The following is a 12,500-nucleotide window of genomic DNA, read 5'->3' on the forward strand; positions in this document are numbered from 1 at the left end:
TGTGTCTCTCTGTCTGTCCTTTTCTGCAAGTCTGTCTCGGTCGATTTCTTTTTTTCTTTCTGTCTCATGTTGATGATGATGATGATTGTGATGATGATGATGATGATGATGATGATTCTTCCTCTTCTTTTTTTTATTTTTTTATTATTGTTGTTGTTTTAAAAACGTTGATTCTTGTGCACGTTATTGTTATCATTGGTTAGCCTTGTCACAGTCATCATCACCATCATCATCAATCATCACCATTATCATCACCATCATCATCATCATCATCAATCATCATCATGACCATCATCATGACCATCATCATCATCATCAATCATCATCATCTTCATCTCAATCATCATCTTCTTCTCATCAATCATCATCATCTTCAATCATCATTTTCATCATCATCTTCATCATCAATCATCATCTTCATCATCAATCATCTTCATCATCATCTTCATCATCAGTCTTCATCTTCATCATCAATCTTCATCTTCATCATCATCATCAATCATCATCTTCATCATCATCAATCTTCATCATCATCTTCATCATCAATCATCATCTTCATCATCATCAATCATCATCAATCATCTTCTTCTTCATCATCATCAATCATCATCTTCTTCATCATCAATCATCATCATCTTCATCGTCAATCATCATCTTCATCATCATCTTCATCATCAATCATCATCTTCATCATCAATCTTCATCATCATCATCAACAACCACCATCATCATCATCACCATCACCATCACCACCACCACCATCATCACCACCATCAACCATCACCATCACCACCATCACCACCACCACCACCATCACCACCACCACCACCATCATCAACACCACCACCACCACCACCATCACCACCACCACCACCACCACCACCATCACCACCACCATCATCAACACACCAACACCACCACCACCACCACCACCATCAACCACCATCATCCACCACCACCATCACCACCACCACCACCATCAACCACCATCATCAACCACCACCACCACCACCACCACCATAATCAATCATCATCATCATCATCACCAGTGCTGTCTATGACCTCCGCCAGGTCTGGGCCAGTGCACGGCCAACGCGGAGTGCTCTGGACCGAGTGGCGGGGTGTGTGAGTGCGAGGAGGGGTTCTACAAGGATGGGGCCCAGTGTCTCCAGAAGAAGACGGAAGGCACACCGTGTGAGAACACCGTGCAGTGTGTCGACAACGCCAGGTGTAACCCAGGTCAGACAGGTGGCAGTGTTTGTATTTGTATTTGTATTTCTTTTTTTTTTTTTTATCACAGCGGATTTCTCTGTGTGAAATTCGGGCTGCATGCTCTCTCCCCAGGGAGAGCGCGTCGCTACACTACACTACAGCGCCACCCCCTTTTTTTTTTCCTGTGCGCAGCTTTTCTACAGAATTTTGCCAGGAACAACCCTTTTGTTGCCGTGGGGTTCTTTTACGTGCGTTAACAGCATGCTGGACCTCGGTTTATCGTCTCATCCGAATGACTAGCGTCGGGACCACCACTCAAGGTCTAGTGGAGGGGGAGAAAATATCGGCGGCTGAGCCGTGATTCGAACCAGTGCGCTCAGATTCTCTCGCTTCCTAGGCGGACGCGTTACCTCTAGGCCATCATTCCACATGCATGGGTGTGGGGGTGGAGGAGGTATGGAAGGTGGTATGTGTTTGGGGGGGGGGGGGGGCAGGGGGTGAGATGGTGGGGGCTTGTATGTGTATGAAGTTGTTTTTTTGTGGGTGAGGTGGGAGGTGGGAATGTGGGTCATGTCAGGTTACGGAGTATATATGAATCGTGTGTGTGTGTGTGTGTGTGTGTGTGTGCGTGTGTGTGTGTGTGATGATGGATGAGTTGTATCAGACAAACTTTAATAGAAGCAGGGTATGACTGTGTTTTGGATGCTCAATTCTTCTTGGAGAGGGAAACTTTCTGCAAGAATGTCAACATTGCTTTGAGAGATAGGTTTCAAAATCTATGGAGGCATGCTCTAGAGGCGAGTAGTAAATGTTTGTTTTATCGAAATTGGTAGAGAAAAATATATAAGTCAAATGCCTGATAATTACGTTATCAGCTTCTTCAGATTTCGAAGTAGTAATCATAAGCTGGAAATAGAAACAGGGAGACACAAAGGCATACCACGAGAATTACGGCTTTGTAAGGTTTGTAACATGTCTGTGATTGGTGATGAGTTTCATTTTATAATGGAATGTCCCAATTATGATCAGCTACGAAATAGATATGTTCCTAAAAAATTATTTGTCTCCAAAATCGGTTTTTAATTTTTATAATATGCTCAAAGGAGGCAAAAAAGTCATTTTAGCTGTAAGTAAGATGATTAGATTTTCAAATGTTGCCTAGCTATACTTTTGGAGTTAAAAGACATTTGTGGTTTCTCAACTTTTATGTGACATTGTTGTGTATTTGGAAATGTTTGTTCTGGGCACGAAAATATTTTGCAGTAATCCTCCATACTCCAATAGGAGTGAAAGGATAATTAAAACTTGTGTGCATGTGTGTGTGTGTGTGTGTGTGTGTGTGCTGTGCGCGCTTGAATGTTTGCTAGTGTGTGTGTGTGGGGGGGGGGGGGGGTGAGTGTGTGTGTGGTTTGAGATTAGGAGGGGGGGGGGTAAATGTGCGAGTGTGTGTGTGTGTGTGTGTGTGTGTGTGTGTGTGTGTGTGTGTGTGTGTGTGTGTGTGTGTGTGTGTGTGTGTGTGTGTGTGTAAGTGCTTGTGTACATTTGTCCGTTTGTGCTCACACACACGTTTGGTATGTGAATATCAGTACGTACCCGCGCATGTGAGGATGCACACGTGAATGAATAAACACATTATTATTTAGATACGTGGGTTCATATATATATGTGCGTTCTTTCGTGTACGAATTGTTCTTTTCTTCTTGTTGTTGCAACTGCTGTTGCTGCTGCTCTTGTCGTCGTTGTCGTCGTTGGCGTTGTTGTTGTTGTTGTTGTTACTGCTGCTGGTGGTGGTGTTTGGTGCTGTTTATTGTTGGTGTTGTCGCTGTTGTTGCTGCTGCTGTTGTCGTTGATGTTGTTGTTGTCGCTGTTGTTGATGCTGCTGATGTTTGCTGCTGCTGCTTTTTTTTTTTTTTATAAGCATTTATGTTTTTGATGGTTGCTGTTTCCCCCTCTTGTAGTTACTGTTATTGTTGCAGTTGTTTTTTTTCTGCTTTAGTCGGCGCCGCTACTCCTATGCTGATAAACCATTGATCCTACAGCTGCTGTGGTAGTAGCTGCTGTTGCTGCTATTGTAGTTGCTGACGTGGGTAGTTGTAGTAGTTGTTGTTGCTGCTGCTGCTGCTGCTGCTGCTGTTGTTGTTGTTGTTGTTGTTGTAGTAGTAGTTTCTGCCGCTGTCGTTTTTTTGGTAAGAGGTCCGCCCGTACCCTTCCCTTCCCTTTTCTCTGCAGATTCCGGGGTGTGTGAGTGTCTGAAGCAGTACTACTCCTCGGAGGGCCAGTGTGTGGCCAAGAACAAGGTGGACCAGGACTGTGTGATGACCTCCCACTGCGTGGACCACGCCGTCTGCTCCACCGCCACGAGCAAGTGCCTCTGCATCGACGGCTACTTCGAGGACCAGGGCTTCTGCGCTGGCAGTGAGTTTTGTTGGTTGTTGTGGTTGTTGTTGTTGTTGTTGTTTTGTTGATGTTGTTGTTCAGTGTGGTGGTGGTTTTGGTGGTGGTGGTGGTTTTGGTGGTGGTGGTGGTTTTTTTTGATGTTGTTGTGGTGGTGGTTTTGGTGGTGGTGGTTTTGGTGGTGGTGGTGGTAGTGGTGGTAGTGGTGGTGGTGGTTGTTGTTGTGATGGTGGTAATCGTTGTTGTTGTTGTTGTTGTTATTGTTGTTGTTGTTATGGTGGTGGTTTGTGGTTGTTGTTGTTGTTGTGTATGTAGATGTTGTTGTTGTGGCTGTTGTTGTTGTTGTTGTTGTTGTTGTGGTGGTGGTGGTGGTGGTGGTGGTGGTAGTGGTCGCTGTTGTTGTTGTTGTGATGGTGGTAATCATTGTTGTTGTTGTTGTTGTTATGGTGGTTGTTATTGTTGTTGTGGTGGTGGTGATGATAGTTCTTATTGCTGTTGTTGTGGTGGTGGTGGTGGTGGTGGTTGGTTGTGGTTCTTATTGCAGCTGTTGTGGGTGGTGGTGGTGGTGGTGGTTTGTGGTTGTTGTTGTGGATGTTGTTGTGGTGGTGGTGGTGGTCGTCGTTGTTGTTGTGATGGTGGTTGTTATGGTGGTGGTGGTGGTGGTGGTGGTTCTTATTGCAGCTGTTGTGGTGGTGGTGGTGGTGGTGGTTTGTGGTTGTTGTTGTGGATGTTGTTGTGGTGGTGGTGGTGGTCGTCGTTGTTGTTGTGATGGTGGTTGTTATGGTGGTGGTGGTGGTGGTGGTGGTTCTTATTGCAGCTGTTGTGGTGGTGGTGGTGGTGGTGGTTTGTGGTTGTTGTTGTTGTTGTTGTATTGCAGATGTTGTGGTGGTGGTGGTGGTGGTGGTTTGTGGTTGTTGTTGTTGTTGTCGTTTTTAGTTGTGGTTGTTATTGTTGTGAGAGTTGTTATTGTTGTTGTAGTTACTGTTGTTGTTGTAGTGGTGGTGATGGTGGTGGTTGTTGTTGCTGTTATTGTGGTTGTTGCAGTTTTTGTGGTTGCTGTGGTTGTCATTGTTGTGGTTGTTGCTGTTGTTATTGTTATTGTCTATCACTCTGTGGTCTATCTTTATGTCATGCGCACGTGATAAGATAATGAAGGAGAGGTATCATCTTTATTGTCGCACACCAAAAGCGGTAAAACGAACGTGGGCTGTTTGTTATTCAACATAAAAAAAAACATTCAGCAAGTAACATTAAACATACAAGACATGTGCATACTCAAAAGCGTTGCACATATTAACTTTGACTAGCTGTTACTAATATTATATAATAAATTTGTTTGAAAGACACGGATATTCACATTACACATTATCGTATTGCAAATTCATTCTGTTTTTGGGGGGTTTGTTTTTTTTGTTTTTTTTTGTTATATATGTTCAGTTTGATACATTTAAAACTATTTGTTGCTGTCATGGTTTGTGAATGCATTGTGCATTTGGATGTCTTGCTTTGCGTTAGGATCATTTGCTTTATATCTTTGGGTGATTTATTACACTTTTTGGAAAATTTGTTGTGGGTTCTATCTCGCTTTCTCTTTCCCTGTACATTGTTGTTGGAAATGATGCGGTACAAAGTGTATCGAGAGTAATAATGTTTTGGAATTCAGTTGATTCATTTAAATTCTATACATATCATCACTTTTCGTTGTCGAACAAGACGAGTTTTAACCACCCGCGCACAGCCCCCCCCCCCCCCCCCCCCCCAATCTTAAATTTGATTTACACAATTCGATTGGATAAGCAGTTAACGTTACGCACACATACCTTGTATATACATATACTTGTTTCAAGCAGTATAGTTTTAACTTCATTTTACACGTTTATTTCCATGTACAGAAAATATTCTAGTGAACTGTGACCACACAGTATCAGATACCCGAATGATAACAAACGGAATAGCACTTCGATCAAGTTACCGATTGTAATACACGAACTCACAACCAAGCGGTACAACCTTATTGATCGACATTAATAGTACAGTGCAGTTGACCCTCTGATAGAATATTAAAGCGAACTGACAAACAATATGAATGTATACGTGAACCACAACAAACGTATAACCAACTCGATCCATAACATAGTACATTGCAGTGGACCCTGTGATAGAATATTCAAGCAAACAGGTACATTATTGAATGCAATACGTGAACCACAACCAAACGGTTTATAACCATATCGATCAACATAACATAGTACAATGCAGTAGACCCTAGTGACAGAACATTCAAGCGAAACTGACAAACAAAATCGAATGTAATACGCGAATTATAACCATACCGGCTATAACCCATATCGATCAACATAACATAGTACAATGCAGTACGACCCTGTGATAGAACATTAAAGCGAACTGACAAACAATATCGATTGGGAAAACGCGAAAATTTTAAACCCAAAAAGGGATAAAACCCTATCGATAACCTTTAAAATAGTATTAAAGGGAGTAGAACCCCGTGACGGAAAAATTAAAAACGAACTGACATACATTATTGGGAAAGTAAAACGCGTTTTACAACCAAAGGAAAAAACCAAATGAATCCCTAAATAGGGCGGGCAAAAAAGACCCTAAAGCACAGTGTTTTTTTCAACCCGGGGACAATTTCCCCAAACGAAGTTTCTTTGTGTTTGATTCACTTTCAGGGCCCGCCCCAATTACGGGCCCTTTCAGCGGGGAGGGACAGTGGGGGGGCCTACGCCGGGGTGCTCCACCCCAAAGGGGGGGGTCTGAAATGCCTGGAAGGATTCTAAAGTGGCCCCCAAACCCCCGTGCCTGGCCCAAAAAGGGGTCCCAGACGAAAAGTGCTCCCCACCGGGGAGTGCGTGCCCCCCCCGGTGCGTTTCAGGGGTGGACGGGAAGGTGTGGCGTGCGGGGAGGGGTTCTTCCCCCCCCGGGGCCCCGAGCTGCGGGGCCCGGGGCAAGAAGCCGGGGCGCGTCCCGCGCGTTCGGGGAGTGCTGGGAAAAGCCGGGGGGCAAAGACAGAGGGGGTGGAGTGTGCCCTTTCAAGCTGGGTACTTCAAAAAACACGGCGGCCTGTGGGAGAAGAAAAGGGGTTCCCCCCTGGGCATGTGCACGCTCAGGGGCCGTGCGCCGGGGAGCAGTGTCTCGGACGTACTGGGGGCGGGGTTGGGGGAAATGCGAGGCGGGGGTTTTTTCCGGGAGCGGCAAGTGCGTGCCCCGGGGGGGCGGTGGGCGGGAAAGGGGCGGGGGACAGCGGCCCGTGCACGCGGGGACAGTGCTGCGAAAAGGTGGCCCCCCAGTGTCAGTGCCTGCGGGTTTCTCGAGAAGGACCCGGAAAAGTTTGAAAGGTGTGGGGTGTGTGTGTTTGTGTTTTGTTGGGGTGTTTTGTGTGTTTTGTGTGTTTGTGTGTGTGTGTGTGTGGTGTTGTTTTGAGTGCTTGTTTTTCTTTGGGGAGTGAGTTTTGTGTGTGTTTTGGGTGTGTGTGTTGTTTGTGTGTGTGTATTCTTTGTGTGTGTTGGGGGTGTGGGGGTGTGTATGTGCGCGGTGCGTGTGTGTGTGTGTGTGTGGGGTTGTGTGTGTGTGTTTTTTGGGTTGTTTGGGGTAGGGAAAGGGGGGGGGGGGAGTCGGGGGGGGACACGTTGGTGGAGGGGGGTGGGGGATGTGCTGGGGGTTGGGGGGGGGGAGGTTTTGGGGTTGTGTGTATTACAAGGGTGTAGCTCTGTGTGTGGTGTGTGTGTGTGGGGTTTTGTACATGTGTGTTGCTCTGTGAGTGTGTGTGTGTGTGTGTGTGTGGGGGTAATTGGGGTGTGTGGTGTATTCTTTGTGTACTTTGTGGTGCGTGCGGTGTTGGGGTTTTGTGTGTGTGTGTTTCGCGGCGCGGTGTTTTTTGTTGTAATTTTTTTTGTGCTGCTGTGTGCTGTTGTTTTGGGGTTTGCCAAAATTAATCAAAACTTCCCGTAGTTAAAATAAAACAAAAAGGTTTAGTTTCAGGTGATTTACTTTAAAAAAAAAAGGGCCTTTTTTCTGTCAGCACGCCATTTGTCATGATTTTTTCCCTTTTTTCCAGCCAAAACCCCCAGGGAGAGAGTGCCAAGGGCAAGGCGAGTGTGTCGAGTTTCACCAAATTTGGGCTGGGGGGGGTGTTCCTGGTTAGCCCCAGTAACCAAGTCAGTGTTTTTTTCTTCTTCCCCCTTTTTTTTTTTTTCCGTTGAAGAAAAATCGAATGACAAAAAAGTAGAAATAGAATTGAATAAAAATGTGGTCTTTATTACCCAAATGTATGGCGTAAAAAAGAAAATTGGCAGGGAGGTTGGGGGGGGGGGGGGGGGGGGGGGAGATGGGGAAAAAAAGGTACCAAAAATAACTCGAAAATCTTTCACAAACAATTTTACGGGTTTGAAATTTTTGGTTTTAAAGAAAGTGCCCGTCAATATAAAAAATTTTGCCCTAATCACCCAAAAAGTTTTCTGGGACCGACACGCCACCCAACAAAACACACACACCCAAAACACACACACAAACAACCCCACAACACCACCAAACCCCCCACACACACACACACCACCACACACCCCCACACAACCCTTTTGAACAGAAGCCGCATATTACAAGTGGATGGGGTTGATGACTAGATCTTCAGGAAGATGGTTGTTGATTGCACAATTCTATTTATCACACTGGATTTGTTCGAGGAGACAGGGCATTGACTGCTTTGGGGAAAAAGCTATTGGCGAAGCGATTGGTTTTCGTCTTATACTTCTGTACCGTCGACCAGAGGGGAGCATCTCGAAAATCCCAAGAGCTGGATGTGATTCGTCCTGGCTGATTGGTTTTGCTTTTTTGAGTAGCCCGCTTATAATATATGTCTTCTAGAGAAGGCAGATCAGCCCCGTTAATCTTGGTGGCAGTAAATCTAGCTAACGAACTAACATAATGAATGAATGGATAAAGAATTAATTTGATAAATAAATAAGCAGAGGTAACAGACCACTGGGATGGCAGTGGGGGGGTGATGAAGGTGTTTGAGGTTGTTGTCTCGTTAGTCATTAATCAGATGGATTTCCCCCCATCTACTCGACGAAGGCGGTAGTACGACCGCAGGTCTTCCAGTCCACCTTAGAGCTTCCGGGCCGCTGGGATTGGGTCGGGCAGGTTTTCTCGCGGAGCACTTCGTGGAGCGGGCAGGACTGCAGCAGATGTTCTGTAGTCTGGCTGCCTGTTCTGCAGGGGCACTGCTCTGTGTCGCCGATAGGGAGTTCGTAAGGTGTCGGTTATTTCTTCTTTCATCCCGTCAGTCTTTCATCTCATCGATCTCTGTATAGCGAAGACTTCAACACACAGACATCGCTTGCATTTTTAACTCACTCAGTACGGCTAGTCCTCTTTTCTCCTCTACGCAGACCCCTCGGATTTTCCAGTGGGTGTCTGAATGACCCAACCTTTAGCTTCCGTCGTCAGAATTGTTGTATTCTTTGTCAACATTCACCTCTTCAGTATAAGAGCCTTCCGCTTGCAATATTTTGATGGTGGTAATTGGGGTCAAACGCAGTTAACGTCGTCTCTTTCGCCGTTCGTATGGAGAGAGTTGAAGAATGAATGAAGCAATGAAGGACAGACACAGGGTGTGTGGCAGTGTATCCAGAAACAGTCCATCATGTCATCGATCTCCTGTATCCGAAAACCCCAATATACGGACATCGTTGATATTCATTTTAGACAGAAATGAAGCGATGAATCATCAGTGTGGTCAGGAATCCAACTCATTTTATCTCAAACTTACGAGTACACGTGCAAATCCCTCTGCAAAAGCAGATTACTCAAGCAGCAGTGCTCGGTGGTAAGCGGCGTGATTTTCCAGCTTTTAAAAAAAAGGGAAAATAAAACTGAGTTCTTTTCATCCGCTGGGAATCGGCTGAAGGATGTTCACAGCTTGTACTGTCATTTGGAACTGTTAAATGCTGCACATGCATGATCCCAGCCCCCCAACCTTTCGGTATTTTGCCGTCAGCCATTCTTTAGGTCAGCCCGGTTTCAGCCCAAATGGAAGGGACGTCACTGCATTTTTTTTTTTTTTTTTTTTTAAGAAATCTCTCAACCCATCGTGTCTTTGTATGATAATAATAATAATAATAATAATAATAATAATGGTATTTATATAGCGCTGGATCTTGTGCAGAGACAAAGCTTTCGCACCAGTCATTCACACGCATGCATAACTCTAAAACTGTAGAAACTAAAGACAATGAAGGGCAGGCAGGGGAGGCTATTTTGGGAAGAGGTGGGTTTTAAGGCCAGACTTGAAAGAGCTGAGAGTGGAGACTTGACGAAGCGAAAAAGAAAGTTCATTCCAATCACAAGGTCCAGAAACAGAGAAAGAACGGCGGCCAACAGTCGAGTGTTTGAATCTGGGTATGCGTAAACAGAGTGTATCTTCGGTCTTCACTGTATCTGCTGGCTGTTTCAGGATGGACCACTGTGCCTGGACCCCAAGGGCGCCAACCAACCGTGCTCATCCAATCAGCAGTGTGCTGCCAACGCCGAGTGCACCCAGGGCGTGTGCACGTGCAAGACCGGATATTACGCGGACGATGACGGCAGCTGTCAAGTCAGGACCCCAGCCGATCAGGTTTGGGCTTGGTGTGACGGGCGCAATAGCCATTCCATTCCATTCATTCTCCTGCCCGGGATGGGCGTAGAGGAGACATGAGGGACGATTCCGTAGTCAGACGACGCCATCCGGTTCTATCTTCTGCCTGTCGTATCAGCGTAGCGCTATCCATATTGGTCCATTCCTTGATGTTGTCCATCCAGCATTTGGCTTGCCTCCCTCTTCGCCTACCACCCTCTAGCGTTCCCTGTAGAACTGTCTTTTGCAGTGAATTGTGGCGTGTCACATGCCCGAACCATGACAGCTTCCTCCTTTTGACCACTGCTAAGAGTGGTTCCAGTGGACCCACTAGCATAGTTATTTGGCTCTTGACAAAGTCATTTGCAATAGCCAAAGGTGGTTAAAGCGTTGGACTGTCAATCTGAGGGTCCCGGGTTCGAATCACGGTGACGGCGCTTGGTGGGTAAAGGGTGGAGAATTTTACGATCTTCCAGGTCAACATATGTGCAGACCTGCTAGTGCCTGAACCCCCTTCGTGTGTATATGCAAGCAGAAGATTAAATACGCACGTTAAAGATCCCGTAATCCATGTCAGCGTTCGGTGGGTTATGGAAACAATAACATACCCAGCATGCACACCCCCGAAAACGGAGTATGGCTGCCTACATGGCGGGGTAAAAACGGTCATACACGTAAAAGCCCACTTGTATGTATGCGAGTGAACGTGGGAGTTGCAGCCCACGAACGCAGAAGAAGAAGAAGAAGAAGGTGCTTGGTGTGATGACTGTATCGTGTTTCGGTGTCTGGGGTGTGCGCCGCCCTTTGGGGGGTGACCCCAGTCAGGTCCAGTTCTGTGTTGCGATCTGTTTGTTGATTTTATTCCGGTGTAATCCCCCAAATCGTACCCCCACTTCAATAGGTACCCTGGGGCACACTCTGAGACGTCTTCTCCCCCACCCCCCAACAATATTATACGAACATTTCTGTTGCCATGGGTTCTTTTCAGTGCGTGCTGTACACTGGACGTCGGTTTATCGCCCCATCTAAACGATTAGACCATAGTTTGGTTTTCCAGTCAAACTTGCGAGAGAGAGTGAGGCCAGGATTCGAACCCAGTTACTCACGGACACAGAATTGTCTTAATACAATGTCTTGTCTGTGGAGTGATGGCCTAGAGGTAACGCGTCCGCCAAGGAAGCGAGAGAATCTGAGCGCGCTGGTTCCAATCACGGCTCGGCCGCCAATATTTTCTCCCCCTCCGCTAGACCTTGAGTTGTAGTCTGGGCGCTTGTCGTTCGGATGAGACGATAAACCAAGGTCCCGTGTGCAGCATGGACTTAACGCATGCAAAAGAACCCACGGCAACAAAAGGATTGTTCCTGGCAAAATTCTGTAGAAAAATCCACTTTGATAGGAAAAACAAATAAAACTGCAAGCAGGAAAAAATGCAAAAAAAAAAAAAAAAAAAAAAAAAAAAAAAGGGGGGGTGGCGCTATAGTATAGCGACACGCTCTCTCTGGGGAGAGCAGCCCGAATTTCACACAGAGAAATTTGTTGTGATAAAAAGAAATACAAATACAAATACCATTCTGCCACCTTCCTTTTAAATCTGAAACTGATAAGCAGACAGTTTCAGTTTCAGTTTCAGTAGCTCAAGGAGGCGTCACTGCGTTCGGACAAATCCATATACGCTACACCACATCTGCCAAGCAGATGCCTGACCAGCAGCGTAACCCAACGCGCTTAGTCATGCCTTGAAAAAAAAAAAAAAAAAAAAGGGGGAATAAATAATAGATAAGCTTACATAAATAAATAAATAAATAAATAAATAAATGAATAATAATTATAATATAGAAAAGGTAGTGGTAATAATAATAGTAATACTAATAAAATGATAATAATAAAAAAAATAATAAATAAATAAATAAGACAACAATGGTGATAAATAAGCGAATAAATGCAAAATATGAAGACACACATTCACACATACACCCACACATGTATAACAGAAATGCACCAAACATGCAGTTTCACAGATATGAAAGTACAGTCAAATACATATAAACGTACATGAGCTCCAACACACACACACACACACACACTACACACACACATTACCCTGCACCTCCTCCACCCCCCTCCTCCACACACTCACTTCCAGTCTACGTATCGCAGCCTCCACGGCACACACACACACACACACACACACACACACACACAAACACACACTCACAGAGATGAACACTTACTTGTACAAGCACACACACATACA

General features: G+C 45.4%; 1 protein-coding gene across 1 annotated transcript in view; it reads left to right on the forward strand.

Moving 5' to 3' along the window:
* Window positions 1-12,500, forward strand: part of LOC143278022 (uncharacterized) — a 227,046-nt gene that overhangs the window by 78,667 nt on the left and 135,879 nt on the right. Inside the window, 5 exon segments of the mRNA XM_076583034.1 lie at window positions 1,072-1,239; window positions 3,442-3,627; window positions 6,506-6,968; window positions 7,688-7,779; window positions 10,044-10,246. Of these exon segments, the coding sequence (XP_076439149.1) occupies window positions 1,072-1,239; window positions 3,442-3,627; window positions 6,506-6,968; window positions 7,688-7,779; window positions 10,044-10,246 (1,112 nt within the window).

This window comes from Babylonia areolata, chromosome 35 (assembly GCF_041734735.1).
Source record: "Babylonia areolata isolate BAREFJ2019XMU chromosome 35, ASM4173473v1, whole genome shotgun sequence".
NCBI classification, from domain to species: domain Eukaryota; kingdom Metazoa; phylum Mollusca; class Gastropoda; order Neogastropoda; family Buccinidae; genus Babylonia; species Babylonia areolata.